Below are 21,091 nucleotides of genomic sequence, written 5' to 3'. Positions count from 1 at the left end.
TTAATTACTACATACTTTGGTATATTCTGGCATTTAAAAGACACAATAACTGATTTTGTTGGATTAAATATTACTTTGTCATCTGCTACTATTTTTCTTGTTATTCGTTTCACATACTCAACCGAGAATTTGCAATGGTGATCAAATTCCTTTATTCTATTTTTAAGATATTCTTCCGATATATCTGAATCTATATCCCTTACTACACCTAGTTTAAACAATTGAAATTTTGGAATGTATGCGGTCAGATTTTTTTGAATAAGGAATTTGGAAGTAACTAAAGCATTTGCGCTACTATAATTTTTAAATGAGACCCTAACTCGGTTGCGTCCGATTGAGTCAATTTTTTTTATATAATTGTCAATTTCTGGATGTAACGTAAATAGGATCTCGCCTATTTTAACAGCGTTTAATTTTCCTGTAAAATTTAAACTGGAGTTTTCAATGAAAATGTAAAAAGGTCCTAAATCAATTTTTTCGTATAAATAAACAGGCCTGGTTTTTTCTGGTTGATCTGAGTTTACTAAAGTATTTTGTTTTTCATTAATATTGTTAAGATTAATACTACTACTTATCTTATTTTGAGGCTGGTTGGGTAGAAATCCATTTAAATCTTGTAAATTACAGCTACTATCCATCGAATTCTCAATATCAGGCGGTTCGCCTCCACTAGATGACTCCATAGAGGAGTTTTCAAGTAACGTTTAACTTATGAACACTTTCAAAATGTAAACTAAATAAGGAAAAGTTTAACAAAACTAAACAAACTAAATTAGAACGGTATAAATCAAATAATCCGCCAAAAATTAATATTTTTCGGAGAGATTTCCAAATTTAAATTAACTTTGACAATTATTTTGACGTATGTTCACTACTTTTCAATGTCTACAGTGAAGCGGTATTTCAAGAAGCGCTCTCAAATTCAATAGAAGGTATATCTATCAATGGAGAAGTTTTGAACAACTTACGTTTTGCAGACAATACAGTAATAATAACAGATAACAACAATGATTTACAGAACTTAATGCAACGCCTTAATGAACGCTGTCATGAGTACGGACTGAAGATGAATTTAAAGAAAACTAAATGCATGATCATACATAACTAAATCAGCACACGTAAACATCCAATTAACTATTGAAGATACTGTGATTGAGAGTGTGGATAACTACAAATACTTAGGAACATGGATAACATCAAATGTAGATCAAACCAAAGAAATTAAGACACGTATTGAAATAGCACGTGCATCATTCATTAAACTTAAAGAGTTTCTTTGTTGTCGGGATATAAGGTTAGAACTACGCCTAAGGATGCTTCGATGTTACGTGTTCACTACTCTTTTTTATGGCTTGGAAGCGTGGACGTTGAAACAAGTCCATTTGAATAAGTTGGCCGCCTTTGAATTTTGGTGTTATAGAAGAATCCTACGAATATCATGGATTCAAAGAATGTCGAACGTGGAAGTAACTAGGATACGAAATCAACCGGAAATAATACTAACTATCAAAAGACGAAAACTTGAGTATTTGGGACATGTGATGAGAGGGCAAAAATACTCATTATTACAGCTTATTATGCAAGGCAAAATCCGAGGAAAGCGAAATGTGGGAAGACGAAGAACATCCTGGCTTAAGAGCTTACGGGAATGGTTCGAATGCAGTAGTGCAGAGATATTTAGAGCGACAGTCAACAGGGTCCGCATTGCCATGATGATTTCCAACCTTCGATAGAAAATGGAACTTAAAGAAGAAGAAGAGAAAGCTAATCCTTCAAGGAAAAGTATTCGGAAAGCAAGGAATTGGGAGGAGGAGAATATCATGGTTGAAAAACCTGAGGAAATGATTCTATACAACAACAACTAATCTATTTAAAGCATCAGTTAATAAAATAATTATAGCCAGAATGATCTACAATATTCGAAACGAATAGACACCAAAAGAAGAAGAAGAGCAATAAAATATAGCGCAAAAAATGGGTCCTACGGTGATTGTAGTGGATGGGCAGACTGAGCTGTAAATCCTGGTGGTAAAAAAGGTGGTCATGAACCTTTAAAAGCATATTATATTGTTCATACAATTCGGAATTACTTTCGTACTTAACCTTCGGATGACCAAGCGGGGGAAATTGTGACCCCAGCGTATGTTTTTCTTTAATAAATTCAAAAGTATTTTCAATTTTTAAATCATTATTTTTTTATTTGACTTTAATATCAGTCTAGATATCCTCATATTTTGAAATAAAAAAATTCCCTATATTTTACGCATAAAAAATATATTCTGAAGTTGATGTTTGGTAAAATAGCGTCTATTATGTGTAATTACAATACCCCAGGCTGTGGGTGAAAAAACGTGATATAATTCAGGAATTTTTGAAACCTATCAGGTGTTGTAAAGGACGATGCCAGAAATAACTTCTACTAAAATGTAACCAAAAATATTGTGCGCTGGACGATGCCAGGAATAACTTCTACTAAAATGTAACCAAAAATATTGTGCGCTTTTTTTTAATTGCGATTTTCATTTGTTAAATTTGCAATTTTTAATGATTTTTAATTTTGTAGCTTAGGATATTGATTTTAGAGAAAAACTTTTTAATAGAAAGTTGTAGTAAATTAAAAAACCTACAATTTGAGCTATGGTAAGTTTAATTTCGTTAATTGGTTATTGCAAAACAGCCAGCGAAAGGTCCAAAATGGCCGTTTTTTACAATTGCATTATTTATTGTACAAATAATTTTTTTATTTTTTAAAGCTTTAAATTTAAGATCTTTCCATTCCTAACATAAAAAAAAATTGTAAAACCAGATTAACGAATTTGTTGCTTAGATATTATAAATTGTTTATCCCAAGAGGTCAAATGTCGAAGGCTATAACTTTTTGAAAAAAAAAATCGTAGAGAGTTGGTGAAACATCCAATCTCCTTCTAAAGAGTTATATTTTCATATTCTGATGTAAATAAATGCGTAAAATATTTTTAAACCTCTAATTTTTGGGTTTGAAAATAAGGGGGCAAATTTCGTTACAAACATTTAGAGCTGAAGCGGCCCTGTACATCCTATGAGTTTTTAACTTACAGATTATTGGTGCTGAAGATGAAACGAAGATTTATAAAAAAATAAAAAATTTCTACGACCAACTGAAGCCGAGATAATTTTTGGGTTTGAAAATAAGGGGGCAAATTTCGTTATAAACATTTAGAGCTGAAGCGGGCCTGTATATCCTATGAGTTTCTAACTTACAGATTATTGTTGCTGAAGACGAAACGAACATTTATAAAGAAATTAAAATTTTCTACAACCAACTGAAGCCGAAATAATTGTTTTTTTTTTCTTAAATCGTAGTGCCTTTATTTATAATAATTAAGAAATTATTTTACAGTCGTTGACTAAAGAAAGACTTATATTATCTTAAAATAAAAATTATTATAAAATATAATTACATTTAATTATTAAAAATTATTTTTTAAATCGGTGCTTTTGCAAGCGGGCGAATTTTGCAAATCGCCCGGCTGGATTCAAATTCGCGCGCTCGGAAAATTTTTACGTAACTTGTATTAAATTTTGACAGAAAACAATTTAATAATATTATCATTATAATATACAGTCTATTTACCACTGTATTTGTTTTTCTTGATAAACTTTTATATGTGAAATCCAAAAAGAATAGTCACTACAAGAAGAAAAAGTTTTATATTGTATATTATAGTAAGAAGTAACATTATTATTATTATATTTATATAACAATGAAAAAATTAAAAATATATTTCATATATATGTATCATTTTTGTAATATTATTTCTTTAGAAATGAAATTTCACATATAAAAATTTATCAAGAAAAACAAATACAGTGGTAAATAGACTGTATATTATAATGATAATATTATTTATTTGTTTTCTGTCAAAATTTAATACAAGTTACGTAAAAATTTTCCGACCGCGCGGATTTGATGCCAGCCGGGCGATTTGCAAAATTCGGCCGCTCGCAAAAGCACCGATTTTAAAAATAATTTTTAAGAATTAAATGTAATTAAATTTTATAATAATTTTTATTATAAGGTAATATAAGTCTTTTTTTAGTCAATGACTGTAAAATAATTTCTTAATTGTTATAAATAAAAGCACTACGACTACGACTTAAGACAAAAAACAATTATCTCGGCTTCGGTTGGTTGTAGAAAATTTTTTATTTTTTTTATAAATCTTCGTTTTGTATTCAGCAACAATAATCTGTAAGTTAGAAACACATAGGATGTACAGGGCCGCTTCAGCTCTAAATGTTTATAACAAAATTTGCTCCCTTATTTTCAAACCCAAAAATTATCTCGGCTTCAGTTGGTCGTAGAAATTTTTTATTTTTTTATAAACCTTCGTTTCATCTTCAGAAACAATAATCTGTAAGTTAAAAACTCATAGGATGTACAGGGCCGCTTCAGCTCTAAATGTTTATAACGAAATTTGCTCCCTTATTTTCAAACCCAAAAATTATCTCGGCTTCAGTTGGTCGTAGAAATTTTTTATTTTTTTATAAACCTTCGTTTCATCTTCAGAAACAATAATCTGTAAGTTAAAAACTCATAGGATGTACAGGGCCGCTTCAGCTCTAAATGTTTATAACGAAATTTGCTCCCTTATTTTCAAACCCAAAAATTAGAGGTTTAAAAATGTTTTACGCATTTATTTACATCAGAATATGAAAATATAACTCTTTAGAAGGAGATTGGATATTTCACCAACTCTCTACGATTTTTTTTTCAAAAAATTATAGCCTTCGACATTTGACCTCTTGAAATAAACAATTTATAATATCTAAGCAACGAATTCGTTAATCTGGCTTTACAATTTTTTTTTTATGTTTGGAATTGAAACATCTTCATTTTAAAGCTTTAAAAAATAAAAAAAATATTTGTACAATAAATAATGCAATTGTAAAAAACGGCCATTTTGGACATTTCGCAGGCTGTTTTGCAATAACCAATTAACCAAATTAAACTTAATGTACCTCAAATTGTAGGTTTTTTAATTTACTACAACTTTCTAGTAAAAAGTTTTTCTCTAAAATCAATATCCTAAGCTGCAAAATTAAAAATCTTTAAAAATTGCAAATTTAACAAATGAAAATCGCAATATAAAAAAAGCGCACAATATTTTTGGTTACATTTTAGTATAAGTTATTCCTGGCATCGTCCTTTACAACACCTGATAGGTTTCAAAAATTCCTGAATTATATCCTGAAATCGACCTATTTTTCACCCATAGACTGGGGTACAAGTAGTTTTACGCTAATGACGTCGACTTTGCAAAGTAACAAGACACTTAAGCGCTGGTTTTCTCGAAAGCGGCACCGACAAACAGCGACCGTAGCACTGCGATGAATTACGTCAGATTACGGTGAAAAATTCAAGGTTCTTCACTGCGGCAATGGAATGTGCAAGCTCAGCAAGCGGTGGCTTCCAACGCATCCTTGGAAACCAACGCTATTATTTTGCACGGTACAGTTTTTTATGACGTCATTCATCGCAGTGTTACGATCGCAGGTTGTCGGCACCGCTTTCGAGGAAACCAGCGCTTTACTCAACATACACACTACACATGACACTAATACTCATGTTGTGACTGGCTGGATGACATAAGGTCCATGCCAAAAAAAAATTTAAAAAAATCTTAATTATTTTGTTAATTTTCATTTTTGACATTTTTGATCTGGGGTCATTTTCCCCCCTTGGTCATCCGTGTAACAAAAAAAGGTTGGTCATCGGAAGGTTAAGGGTTTCTGGCACCGCTGATTACGAATCTGACATTTTTTTTTAACAAAATGGCGGATCCAACATGGCGGAAAGTAATTAGAAAATTTTATTTTAAACGCAAATTATTTTAAAATTTTATATAATAAGGGACTTTAAAAATTGCTGGTACCAATACATTTTCCAATATTCGTTGATCAGTGAACAGGTGTGTGTCGATATCGATATCTGTGCCGGTGTCCTTGACTAGTGCCATTAACAAAGGACCCCGCACAAACCTTATGGAAAATAGGTCCCAGTGGATTTCGTTCATACTTTGGAAAAATACCCTTTGCAGCAACCTGATAAAAAGTTCTCATGGGCACAACTCAATCGTATGAAGGATTCTCAAGATATAGAGGCCCAAACTCGGAAAATTATAACATTTACGGGGTATTCCAATTCCGTGAGTTACTGGTTATTTGGCAACATGTAGAAGTTTGTATCAAGGAAAAGTACTAGTAGTCTAGGATTTTTTCCTAGCTATCCAATGGCGACCCTTACTTTGACCTTGACCTTCAACGGACGTCATCTTCTAGAGTTTGGAGGGTTTTAGGCATTCAATTGATATAAACAGATTACTCATGGGCCAAAAAGGGATCACTAAACACGAATATGCCATCAGAATTGCCCTCTGGATGACGTGGTGGCCAGAGTCTCTGCAAGGGACGTCATCTTCTAGAGTTTCGATGGTTTTCGGCATTTAATGGATGCAAATGAATTACTGGAGTGTTTTTTGAGGTCGCTATACACGAATATGCCACCAGAACAGACTCCCGGAGCACCTGATTTCCAAGGTCAATGAAAGGGGCTCCTGGAGTTTCGAGGGTCTTTGGTAATACATTAATGCAAACGGATTAATTATAGGTTTTTGGGGTTGCTCAACACGAATACGTGATCAGCACAGACACAGGAGCACCTGGTGTCTAAGACAGGTTATCTTCTGGAGTTTCGGAGAAATCAAATGGATTACTCTTAGGTTTTTGGGGTTGCTCTTTTGGAATACTCTTTGGTGTGTATACTCACTAAGTGAGCAACTTAAGTACTCAATTGTTTTAATTATTTATAAAAATATAAACTCAATTTATATCTGACAATGTTTTTCCTTCATTTATTTTAATATCGATTTACTACATTTTATTTTGATAGTGGTATTCATCGTGGCCACTAGCTACTCCACAGTCTTTTATCTAAGTCATATTCGTGTTCAGCAACCCCAAAAACACAAGAGTAATCCGCTTGCATCGATTTAGTACCGAAAACTCTCGAAATCGCAGAAGACGACGTGCCTTAGGCACCAGGTACCCCGGTGTCTGTTCTGATGGCGTATTTGTGTTTAGCAGCTCCAAAAACTAATGAGTAATACCCATCTGCATCAATTTAATACCGAAACCTGTCGAAACTCCAAAGAAGACCTGCCTTAGGCACCAGGTGCTCCGTGGATCGGATATGATATCGAATTCACGTTCAGCAGCCCCAAAAACCTGTGAGTAATCAGTTTACATTATTTTAGTACCGAAAGCTCTCGAATCTCCAAAGCATGACGTGCCTTTGGCACCAGGTACCCCGATGTCTGTTCTGATGGGGTATTCGTGTTCAGCAACTCCAATAACCTAATCCGTTTGTATCAATGTAGTACCAAAGACCCTCGAAACTCTAGGAGCTCCTTCCATTGACCTTGGAAACCAGGTGCTCCGGGAATCGGTTCTGGTGGCATATTTGTGTTTAGCTACCTTAAAAACCCTCCAGTAATTCATTTGCATCAATTAAATGCCGAGAACCATCGAAACTCTAGAAGATGACATCCCTTGCAGTGTCCCTGGCCACCACGTCATCCGGAGTTTAATTCTGATGGCATATTTGTGTTTTGCGATCCCAAAACGCCATGAGTAATCTGTTTATATCCATTGAATGTCTAAAACCATCGAAACTCTAGAAGATGATGTCCGTTGAAAGTCAAGGTCAAAGTAAAGGTCGCCATTTGATAGCCAGGAAAAAATCCTACACTACTAGTAATTTTCCTTGATCCAAACTTCAACATGTTGCCAAATAACCAGTAACTCACGGAATTGGAATACCCCGTAAATCTTATAATTTTCCGAGTTTGGGCCTCTATATCTTAAAAATCCTTCATACGATTGAGTTGTGCCCATGAGAACTTTTTATCAGGATGCTTCAAAGAATATTTTCCCAAAGTATGAACGAAATCCACTGGGACCTGTTTTCCATAAGGATTGTGCGGGGTCCTTTGTGGGTAATTTATTTGAGTATAGAAATAAACCAGTCTACAAATAAAAGGTAGGATCTAATTATTTACTATTATGAGTGACTCGGGGGGTGGTGCTGAACCACCCCAGAGTAAAACAGCCTCAATGGAAACGGAAGAAAAAACATATATAAATTTAAATCATAGGTATAAACCAAATGATTCAGGCCCTGACTATGTTTTTTGTGAGTCGATAGTTTACTCGTTTAACAGCAGTACGCGTCGGTCATTATTTATTTAAGAACCAGTTTTTCAAACATGATGTACTAGACATTAAATCTGTAGGTAGAAATAAGGTGAAGGTTATCTTTAAAACTTATACTTGCGGAAATTCTCTAGTCAAACACGAGCTTATTAAGAGCAATAAACTTGTTGCGTATATTCCATCATTTTTTGTTCAAAAAAGGGAATAATTAGGGAATGTGATACGTTTTTGGAAGAAAAGTATATTTTGGAAAATATTTTTTCGGATAAAAAAGTTATTGAAGTAAAAAGATTGAAAAGGAAAATAATCGATTCTGATAACGAAACAGTTTTTGTTCCTCGCCAGATGGTAATATTAACTTTTGAAGGAAATAGCATTCCTAAGACTGTTAAATTAGACTTGGTTAGATTTAATGTTGAACAGTATATATACCCGGTTGTTCAGTGCTTTTTTTGCTTTCGGTTCGGCCATACTGCTCGGCAATGCAAATCAACCACAAATCCTTGCAAAAACTGTAGGTGGGTGCTGAGAATAAAAAGTGCCACTAATGTTTTACAGAGCCTACATGCGATCTATTGTAGACTATGGTTGCATTCTGTATGGTGCTGTCAGTAAAGCACATTTATTGACTGTAGACCGCATTCAGTTCAAATGTCTAAGAATATGCTTGGGACTATGAAGTCTACTCCTTGCCCTGTTCTACTTGCTGAAAGTAACGAAATTCCTCTTCAAAATCGTCGAGAAATGATGGCAATTAAACATATTTTGAAGTTTAAATTAAATAATAATAATCTACTTAGACAACTGTACGAGCTATCAACTGAAAATCTTTCAAATCATTATTGGCACATAAAAATTCTCCCCCTCTTTCTGATTCTTTCTTAGAAACTCACGATTATTCTAACATCTATGGTAGGGAAAAAAGGTCACCAATATAGGTATTCTTTATACCTCATATATAGAGGTGATTTTTAGGTAATGTTAAATAAACCTAAAGTCATTATACCAAAGTTTACAGAATCTCCAGAAATAAACCCTGTCTTACTTAAATCCATATTGAGTGACTATAATGATCACGTTATAATGTATACTGATGGTTCCAAAAAAGAGGATGGTGCCACAGGCTGTGCAGTTTACATTCCACATAAAAGCGAATCCTTTAAAATTAAACTTCCATCACATTGTTCAATATATTATACTGCTGAAGCGGTAGCAATAGAAAAAGCATTAGATTGGTTAAATTTACACAAATTAAATAAGGCAGTTATAATATCAGATTCATTATCGGTCATTAAATAATTAAACTCAAATATGACTCAACATAAAAGAAATAGTATTCTGTGTGCCATTAAAAATAAAATATATAATAAAGATATTACAGTTATTTGGGTAAAAGGTCATACCGGCATCAAGGGAAATGTAATGGTTGACCAGCTTGCTAGGGATGCTACCCATGCTGGATTATATTTACCTATATTCACACTGGATGACTTACAGCTACATTATAATAACACAACTCAAATAAAATGGAAAGAAAAATGGAAAAACATAGCAGCGAACTCAAATAATCAGTATTATACTATCCACCCCATCTTACCACAAGATATTCCCTATATTTTTAAATACGCAATGTCGAAGAAGACTACAGCTACAATAACTCGTCTTAAAACCAATCACGGCGCATTCCCAGCTCACTTAGCTAAGTTAAATATTATCCCTTCTGGGGTATGCTTATGTGATAATATATCACAATCAACCATATTCTTTTCAAGTGCGGTAAACATAAGTATGAAACAGATCAGCTCTATTTAAAATTAACAGATTTTAAAATTCAGACTCCCATAAACATCACCCATTTACTTTCTTTAGACAGTAGAAAAATATTTGAGCTAATATGTAACTTTCTTTTTAAAGTTGGATATAATATTTAAAAACCAATAACCACACACACACACACAATACATTTTCTCTTTGAAGTACAATATTTAGAACCTATTACTTAGGTACATCCGCCCATAGCAATAATCGCCAGAACTATATAATATGCGTCATTTCACATTTTGTATTCAAATAACTGCCAGAAATGCATAGGCAGATAAAGGCAGCTAAACCAATCTGGGCCCGGATTACGTACACTCGATACGCATCGTATCCGCCATGTCTTACTGTAGCGCCTTATGGGAAAACATGGCGGATACGATGCGTATCGAGTGTACGTAATCCGGGCCCAGATTCTGTATCTTGTGACTGTATATTTTGAGGTTAATTAACATTAATCGCAGAACTGTCTTGTCACCATATTCTATTTGACTCAGTGCGTTGTATGAATAAAATAGCGAATGTTAGATTTGGAAAATATCACCACGGACATGGTGTCCATTTTTTCGAATCCTGAAAAAACTAATAAATATTTTAAAAAAATTTAAACGCAGAATGAAAGACTAAAATTATCGAGGGCAATAAATAAGAGGTTATGAGATATTTGAAATTAAAAATCACACCACATTTTCTCTTATTTTTTCACCCCTGTAACTTATTAAAATAAACATTATAGAACTACAGGGACTTTCGGCCCTCGCCTCGGTAAGAACGTAATCTTTAATTCTGCGTTTAAATTTTTAAAAAATACTTATTAGTTTTCTCAGGATTCGAAAAAAATTAATCCCATTTAAGTAGTATGGGAGCCGAAACTATGTACCGATCCCCTTAATTTGATGAAATAATATGTTTTTTGTTATTATTGATGTTCAACTAATAAATTAGTTAAATCCAAAATTATCTTCAGAGTTACTCCGTAAATAAAAAAACACAGTGTCGTGTAGAGAAAAAAATTAGTTTTCAAATGATGTGCCACTCGATCACACTTGCTATTAAAAAAAAACTGGCGGTTGATGCGTGTCAGTAGGAGGTTAAAGTTGACACCATCTACCTATCGTCCGTTCGGCAAATTCAAACAAAAATATAACTCCAGACCATCTTTTACCACCTTTAGTCCAGACAAATTAATATATGTATTAATATATTTTTACCACCAAAAATGAGATGTTTTAATCAAATATTGCTTCAATTATAATCTGAAGAATAATTTTGAATCACGTTCCGCTAATGAACTTGCTTTTTTGTACTTAAAAGTAGAAAAAGTTTCAATTCTATTGCTTAATATTTCATCTAAATATAATCGTCTATCAGTTTTAACTATACTAATGCCCAAGTATATATTTTCAAGTGTTAAACTGATTGATTTACGATGAGTAACCCGGTTGTAAAAATACCTGCATGTGCCTTAACAAAGGGACATCGGTTTACTCGAATTTCATAACATACAAATGTTATCTGTTTGAATTTTCCGACGGGCGAAATATCTATGGACCCGGCTTTACATTTTGAGGGCATGAATTTTGCCTGAAATTCGTCCCCCTCCCATATTTAACACAGTATAAAAAAGTATATAATAATTTAATATTTTTCTAATTTTTATACAATAAACGAAATAAATTATGATATATCTTGATAATAAAATGAATAAGTAGAATATTATTTCACATAGTATAAAAAAGTATATCGCAGTTTAATATTTTTCTAATTTTTATATAAAAAACGAAATAAATTATGATTTAATTATATTAATGAGATTAATTTGAATCTTTATGTAGAATCGTTTCATAAGACTATTTAAAAATCTAATTTCCGGTTTTAGAGTTACAACCGGAAGTATTATTTTAGAGTCACCGAAATAGCACAAGCGATATATTATTCGACGCACCTTAGCAATACGAGAACAAATATATACTTCTGGTTTCAATCTCACTACCAGGAATTCGAACTCTTCTCACAGGAAACGTAAAAAGTAAATAGACGCGAAAATAGCTGCAGTTTTAGTGGCATCAATCTAGATGAGTGTGACATGACTGTTTGTATCTGAAAATAACATTGCTATTTTTAGTATTTTATTTACAATTTCAATACATTTTCTCACCATTTTAAATATTCGTTGGACTTCTACAAATGTTTCCAAATCGAACTTAGCCAAATCGGTTCATTTATTCTGAAGCTGTTACAAAAATGGAAGAAAAAAATAACAGATAGGACTTTTATTAAACGCCGTTTAATGTTTATATTTATATCAAACAATGTTCCGGACACACTGCACGACACGTCTAATTAGGGTTTTATAAGTTTATATAAGCTAGCTTCACACTGAAAAAAAAATGTAATTCCTAATTACAACTTACCAGCAATTGCCAATTGTTTAATGAAGAAATTCATCCTAGACTTCCGACCTTTGCTAACAAGGAGTGCTATAAGAACTGCCGAATTGCCTAGTACGATCATTGTAAAAAGAACCCATAGAACTGTGAACTGTTCAGCCTGCAACAAAAAGTATTTTGAAAATGGAAACGTTAGTTTATACTATTTTAAATTAAAAATTTTATCCAGTACAACTATATACTCTAGTCTGTTTTTAAACCAAAAAGAGTAATTCAAATTTCCCGCGTCGTAAAGCTTATTTTTAATTGGTCCAACCTCAGACAAGTTTACTCCACTGTTATCAAATTTTGACACTATTATAGGGCTTTTCATCGATTGTCATTTGTTTCGAGCTTCTGTCATGTGTCACATAATATTAATATATCTACGTCATACGTCTTTGGTTTGTATCATGGGTATATACCAATAACGAACGACGTAGATATATTAATATTATGTGACACATGACAGAAGCTCGAAACAGATGACTGTGAATAAAAAGCCCTATTGGCATTTCATGGATTAATTAAGTTATATTCTTTTTCTCATGATCATCTTTCAGTGCGTCACAGTTTTTCGATTTCTTTCTAACGCATTAAATTGTATGTGACAGAAAAAAAGGCACGTCCGTGATTACAGACATTTACAACATTTATTCTAGTTATTCTAGTTGTCGATAGATGGCGCCATAATAAAACAAGAATGTGTGTGTACTTTGTACGCACGTAAGAAGTTATACTTCTACTACATATTATGTGATTTTTAAGACTATACCAAAAATTAAAAAAAATAAAAGAATAAAACGCACACAAACACAAAGAAAAAATGATTTCTGGACGATAATAATTGTTGGCAAAAATTTTAAATACGCATTTGCTGAAAAAAAAAATTATATAACAAATATACTTACAATCATAATATGCATAAAAAAATAAAAAAATAAAACTTGCATCAGGAATTGAACCCTTGAATTTCGTGCCGCTTTGACTCGTAATCGAAGCGTAGACTCACTCGTCCAATCGCGCATTATTTATCATGTGGAAAAATACGGTAACTGAACGTTTTACTGTTTGACAATTGTTTTGAAAATTATGTAGTTTAAATTTTGTGGAAGAAAATATAAAAATATAACAAAACAGTAAGAAAACAATATATTAGATGAAGATTGGTAGAACTTTTGTTGGTAATCAAATTAAGTATGTAAATCAAAGCATTACATACCTACTAGATAAATAAATCTACGCCAAAAAAGCATAATTTAAAAATAAAAATCGAACCTAATTTGGGATTTCTCTCTAAAATCCGCATTCTTGAGAAAATAAATGTATGTATTTCAACTAATCCAAATGTATAATTACAATATGATTATAATAAAAACTAGGTACTTACCAAATTAGAATGAGTTTTCCTTGTCCAAAATAGTCCAAAAGTCCAAAAATATAGGTATATGAAAACTATTTAAAAAGGCAGTATAACTATTAACTAACTTTTGTTTGTTGTTTCTTTTCACACAAATTTTAAAACGCAACAACCATAAATAATCTAACTACAGCTGTGCCACAGCCACCATATTGAATAATTTTTGACATGTCATTTGAACATCCAATCAGAACAAAGTTATAATGCGCATGCGCCCGGTCGCTAGGTTTTCCCATATAAAAATTTACCCTCTATCGCCGGTAAAGAAGTATAACTTCAAAAATATTTTTTTTTAATTAGATAATAATATTACAAATATAATCTGTATAATTTATAAGACTATACAAATCAAAGAAAATGCCATTTTATAAATGCAAGAAGCACATTTGATTTGTTTTTATTCAAAATTGAAAATAAAATGTGACAACTGTCAGATTTAACTAAAATGTCATGTTAAAATAAATGTCATAAATGTGTATTATCACGGACTTACCCTTTTTCCTATCATTTGTTACGCACTGAAAAATGCTCATGAAAAGGACAATATCAGCGATTTTTGTATTTTCTGCGGTATTCCTTTACTTTTTAGATTTATAGTCTGTTTTATATAAAAACAGTTGTTGATTTTAGAACTCTTTAGCGACGTATAATATAATATTTTTCTATTCTCATACTATATGTAATATATCAATTATGATTTTACTACTTGTATCATAATGATCTTCACATTTTAAATTTGTACTTCTAAGTTATTATGAGTTTTTGAAGCGTGAACTTTTTTGGAAATCTCATTTTTAAACAAAACTGAACATTATTATGTAATGAACAAAATGTGTAAGTTCCCTATTCAGACATATACAATACATTTTAAACTAGATACTTTTAAAATGATATTTTGGATACCGATATTACACTGAATTCACTATCATTCATTTTCAGTTTTTTGATCCAATCTTCATTTCGCGAATTATTCAAAATCGTCCCGCGAATTATTCGATCGTCCCAGGCGACGAGTTCCACTCTGGGTATCAGGACCTCGGAGACCTGCGCCGTCATGACATTCGTGTTCATTGACCTCCAACCCCCAAATATAAAAATTGAACTCATTTTCGTCAATATTTCCTGAGTTCTAAACTTTTGATTTTCCCTTTCTTCGAGATGCACTTTGAAAATGCATTTTCTCATGCACAAAATTTTTTGTCGGAGATCAATTTAGTTCACAAAATTGCCTGACACTCTCTCGAATCGAATGCAAAATGTGGCATGACGATTCATCTTACTGCACAAAATTCTTAGGTTTAGGGCTTGTTTATATGCCGGCTCGCCGATTTGCCAACGTCAACTGCGCGGTTTACTTGTTTTACTTGATCTCACCCTAATGCCATCTTTGAAGTTTCACCCCAATACCAAGGAAAATAGGGGAAAAACAGGTTAATCGCGACGTTTACGTTAGCAAACCACCCTATATGAACAAGGCCTTAATGCCTTGTTGCCTCGTCTATATTACTGAATAGGGAATAGAATAACGTTCCAACTGAACTAGCACACGGCCTATATTCTCATTAAAAAAAAATCATGCAGTAGGTCATCACCATAATATATATTAGTCCAGGGACCGAAGGTTTTCACCTCGCAATTTTTACAGAATGGATCGATTTTCTTGAAAATTTGAGAATAAGTAGTAGATAGTCCTAGGATCAAAATCTATATGATACCGAAAGGCGCTTTTACCATAGAGGTGGTTGCCACCCCATCTCGGGGGTGGAAATTTTTTATTATATTTTGACAGCAAAAGTTGATAAAATCATTCATTCTAAGCAAAAAATATTCTATAAATTTTTTTGATAAAATTAACAGTTTTCGATTTATTCGCTATAGAAAGTGTTAGTTTTATATCGAAAAATCATCGTTTTTCGATATACATACTCATTTACTATTCACTCAATTTTTGCCGTAGAAAAAATTTTTTTTAAGCAAATTCTTAGTATATAGAAAACCTACAATTTCATATAAAACATTTTTCTGTGTCTCTGACGTTAATCATTATATTCTGAAGAAAATGAAATTTTTTACCAAACTACAAAAATTCGTTATTTGCTTTTAACTCCAGTTTTTTTAAAACTAATCACTCTAAGCCAGTTAAACTTTTAGAATCTATTAATAATACATAAGTAAAGAAGAATTAATAAGGGCAATGACTAAAAACATCGCTAACTTACGTTATTATGCTTCCAATTGGATTTCCCCTCTTTTTTTTTTCAAAAAAATATACTGATTTTTTAACCGTAACTTTTTTATTTTTGTCTTAGAAAGTTTGTTAAAAAATAATTTTGTAGGCTTTTACAGGATCTATAAGCATATTAATATTAAATATTTTTAAAGTCCTCAGTCGCAAAAAGAGGTGACTTTGAAAGGGTTGGTAAAGGTGGTTTTTGCATGTTATTACAAGTTTTAATTGTTAATAGCTCACTCAATTTTTACCGTTGAAAAAATTTTTGCAAGCCAGGTTCTTGGGAATGAAACAAGCTACAATTCCACATTTAAACATTTTTTCGTATCTCTGATGCTAATCTTTCTATTCTCAAGAAAAATACATTTTTTCCAAGCTACAAAAATTCGTTATTAGCTTTCAACTAAATTTTTTTAAAAACTAATCATTCTAAGCCGGTCAAACTTCTGAAACCTATTAATAATACATAAGTAAAGAAGACCAAATAAGGTCAATGACTAATTTTAATTAGGGTGGTGATTAGAACGTTGCTTCCGATCACTTTTTCGCTGAAATAAATAGGGACTGACATTATTTTCATTTTAAGTCACTTAATTTTTGAGCTAGAGACTCTTTTATTTCTAAAGATATATATTTTTAAATCGTTTCAATTAGCTTGAACAACTTATCCTTGAAGAATGCATAGTTTTCCCGTCTTTTGACTTTGAAACTACAATATTTAGCATTTGACGAAGAAGAGCTAACATATAATAAAGTATAGCTCGATTACTATTGGTCTTAAAGAAAAATTACAAAAATGGTTTTATTTATTTTTTCAAAAAGTACATTTTTGCTAAGAAAAGTTGTTTTGATAAAACGAAAACTTTTGGAGTTATTAGCAGAAAACTTATTAAAACATTGATTTTTCGATATAAAACTAACACTTTCGATAGCGAATAAATTGAAAACAATTAATTTGATCAAATAAATATATAGTATGTTTCTTGCTTAGAATGAATGTTTTTACCAAATTTTGCGGTCAAAATATAATAAAAAATTTCCACCCAGGAGATGGGGTGGCAACCACCCCCATGGTAAAAGCGCCTTTCGGCATCATATAGATTTTGATCCTTGGACTATCCACTACTAATTTCCAAATTTTCAAGCAAATCGATCCATTCTGTGAAAATTGCGAGGTTTTGTCCTATTTTAAGCTTCATTACTTGGACTATATGCCAAAATGTCATAATTTAAAAATAATAGTCGACCTGTTACAAGATTTTTCCCTAAATTCAACGGTTTACGAAATAACGAATTTATTTATTCCCTTCATTTGCACCATACTGTATCACTAAAATAAAAGTAGACGTAACGTGAAACATTAAAGCAGATACTAATCAATATCTTTTTATGGAGTTTGACTTTTCACAACATTAAACACATTAAATATCACAATTTGAGAAGGAATTAATTACTGGAAATCTCCTAATGCCCTTATACATCTTATCCTGATGTGAAGGTTTCCTTAGCCAATCACTTTCTTTTATTCCTCACTTGGAATAGTCTCCGCTATTGGTTTCAGCTTTTTCATTTTCCGACAATAAAACAAAATAAGACCCTTTTATACGTACATGGGCAGGGAAAATTATTATATAGTATACGATTGTTAATCGGCTCTTACACGATCAGTATTATTGACAGTATTTGCAAGTAATGACAATATTATTGAATGTGTATTCAAACAGTGAAAAATACTGACGCGATATTGACGAAATATCTAGTTATTCTGATATTCGGCGTTATCTAACTGCCCCACGAACTACTTGGGCCCATTTATCCCAAGTACCTGGTGCCCCATCGCCGAGAAAGTTGGGGATTCAGTCTTAATGACCGGAAATTCCAAATTTGATTATAGTTAAAAGTAAGAATATAAATATTTTCACTTATTCACTTCAGTTGCAAGTATTATGGTATAGTGTCCGGTTTTTTCCGTTAGCGTTTAACTTTTAAATGGCGAATCCAACGACTGTGTTTAGTCAAAGGGGAGAACTTTTATTAATAATTAATGAATATAAATATTCAAAGGCCCATGTCTCCAAAGATGGAAAAGTTAGATGGCGATGCATCAAAAAAGGGTGTCAACAAAAAGTGTACACAAAGGAAGGTGATGAAAATTACGTTATTCTTGAAAAAGCATCGGTGGAGAATAATCATGCTCCAGATATCCACGTTGACCGGCAAATTTTTAGTAATTCTACAAAGAGTAAATCTGTAGAAGATATATGTGAAAGACCTTTAAAGATTGTCCACAAGGAATAGGGAACTTGCACATTTCTTTTATTACATAATAATGTTCAGTTTTGTATCAAAATGAGATTTCCAAAATTTCACGCTTCAAAAATAATAGCTTAGAAGTACAAATTTAAGGTACCACACAGAAGTAAAAACTTCTTTTGTATATTGGTATAAAAAGTTTTATTAAAAAACATAAAAGTCCTCCAAAAGGATTTGCAAAACGTTTTCAATCTGAATCAGATCATCCTCATTGCCTAGAACGAAGTATTTCCACGTTAAAATGAATGCAAAAGGTTAAAATTGTGACTAGGTTAAAGAAAAATGTGGCAATACTTACGTTCTGCTTCGTAAAAGAAACTAGCAACTTTTTGAAAAAGGTTACATCGATATTAATGGTTTACATAATAATTAAGTGATATTTGTAGCAACTCCAAGTCGATGTTACAAGATGAAATGTGCTAGGAGTGCTCAAAGGGCAACATGGTTCCCTGCTCGTTAAGAACTTGTGGTTCTTGCTAGTTCAATGGACACAGACCAACAAAAGTGAAGGAGATGACAATCTAATTATCAGACCGAAGTGACATGACAAGATAGGTAGTCAATTTTTTTTTATGAATTTCAAATTATTATTGTTGTTTTAAAAAATTTTTGGATTATATATTAGTAACTGTATAAAATTGAAATTTAAATTATAATAATTAGATTTTATTGTAAAAGTATATAAGGCAACTCTCTACTCTCTGTTACAGAAAGAACTGTTGTTAGTGTTAGGTAGATAAAATGCTAGTCAGTGACGTCATCGGTGATTAAATTTGAGAAAGAAGGCAAACAGTTTTATTTAGTTTGAAAGAAAAGGAAAATTAGTTCTATGTACACCACCTATATGATAGGTACCAAGATAAGGTGTATATTAATGTTGTAAAAATAGCTAAGTGATGTTGGTTGCCTATGTATATGTTTGTAATGTTTATTGACAAATTGAAAATATTATAATTTAATTGGTTGTCTGAATTAGAGAACTAAAAACTAGAAAAGATAATGGAGCAAACAGACTGATCTGAAAGTAATGTATATTATTGTGAAGCTTCCCACACAGGCGAGAAGATTGTTTAGCAAAATCAAGTTGAGAACGAGTGATGGTGGTTGCCTGATATTATAGGTTGAAATTAAAATTGTTTAATTAAAATTACTGAAAAAATATTAGTTATTTAATGATAATTACCTAAAAGATGTTGTCAGAAAATTTTTAAAAATTTTTTTTAAATTTTATAATTATGATTTAAAAGAATCCAGTCAAAGATGGAATAACCTGAATGATAATATCAGAAATGCAAAATGAATTATGTGTCAAACAATTGTTATTATTAAACTGAATGGATGAAGTTAATGAGTTATAACATAAGAGGCAACCATAGGAATTAGTTAGGGTGTGAGTGTATATTGGAATGATATTTATATAATACAGGCTAAAAGTTGGGGTTATTGTCAATATGAGGCAAAGATCTTGATGGAATAATTCATTGGATGGGTTAACTGAAAATTTGAAATTTTATAGTCAGTAATGGAAAGCAGGTTGATATATTGTTGAGAGAAAAGTAGAGAGTAGTGTTGCCAAATGGAAAAAAAAAAGAAGAAGAACAACCAGATCAAGAAATGCATGGGGAACCGGAAACATCAGAGACAAGAGGTATGGCCATGTAACTATGTGGATTGGGAAAATGTATGAGAGAGGAATGGTAATGGAAGAAGGTAAACTTTGTTGTGGTTGGTAATCTAACTTAGATTTAAGGAAAATGTGTGAAGGAAGATTGGAAGAGAAAGGAGGTAAACAGTGGTAAGGGTGGGATAGATAAAAAAGGGGGTGACAGAAAGAAAAGAATAAAAGAGCATATTTGAAAGTGTTAATAGGTGATTAGTAAGGAAATAATAAATGTTAAATGTAAGTGGGCTGAAAGGAAAGAGGGAAACAAAGTAAGAAAATGATTGATGAAACAAAAATATATAAAAATAAATAAATAGACAAAAAAAAAATGATACAAAAATATATAAAATAAAGAAAAGAATGGAGGATTAGATCAAAAGATTGTTAAGGGAATAATTGTCGGTGAATAGGAGTAAAATGTCTTCTGTATCTTAAAATAGTTCAAACGACCCGTGACGTGACAGAGTTTAACTCTGTGGTTCCGTTTATGGTTATATTTACGTATGTTCTTCTTCTTCTTCTTTAGTTTATTGGCCTCCACCTGCTTGGGTATTTGGCCAGCTCGTCGTCGGGGAATAAAGGATAAATAGTTATATTCTAATGACATATATCGTATGTCATTGTAACAATATATACTAGTTTGTTGAGATTGGAGTTTGATACAGTTTTTGAAGTAAAGGAAAGAAGGTTTACTATTGAAAATAAAGCCATTTTCTAAAAGTACAAATTTTCTATGAATAGTTCAAATGATCAAAAACACTTGTAACGTCAGATAAATGTATTTTCTACTGACGTTTATAATGTCTAATTTAAAATTATATACAATTGGTGTAGAATGTAAACATATAACCCCGTAACGTCACGACGCGTTTTGGGGTGGCTTTTATAAGTTGAATTTTTAGTCGTCTTTAGGAGCCAAACGAAAGACAAATAAAACTTTTTTATCTTTGATACAGGTTCTAAAT

The 21,091-nt window shown here is 31.9% G+C and overlaps 1 protein-coding gene across 6 annotated transcripts in view; it reads right to left on the bottom strand.

Annotated features, from left to right (window-relative positions):
* LOC114333048 (cardioacceleratory peptide receptor-like) overlaps window positions 1-21,091 on the bottom strand; it is a 285,379-nt gene that overhangs the window by 131,750 nt on the left and 132,538 nt on the right. For all 6 annotated transcript variants that reach the window (XM_028282873.2, XM_028282875.2, XM_028282874.2 and 3 more), the window contains exon 2: window positions 12,486-12,621. In XM_028282873.2, coding sequence (XP_028138674.2) covers window positions 12,486-12,621 — 136 coding nt within the window. The remainder of the gene's footprint in view (window positions 1-12,485; window positions 12,622-21,091) is intronic.

The sequence above is a fragment of the Diabrotica virgifera genome, chromosome 9, assembly GCF_917563875.1.
Source record: "Diabrotica virgifera virgifera chromosome 9, PGI_DIABVI_V3a".
In the NCBI taxonomy this organism is placed as follows: domain Eukaryota; kingdom Metazoa; phylum Arthropoda; class Insecta; order Coleoptera; family Chrysomelidae; genus Diabrotica; species Diabrotica virgifera.
The sequence above is the reverse complement of the archived record's forward strand: the minus strand, read 5'-3'. Positions and strand labels throughout refer to the sequence as shown.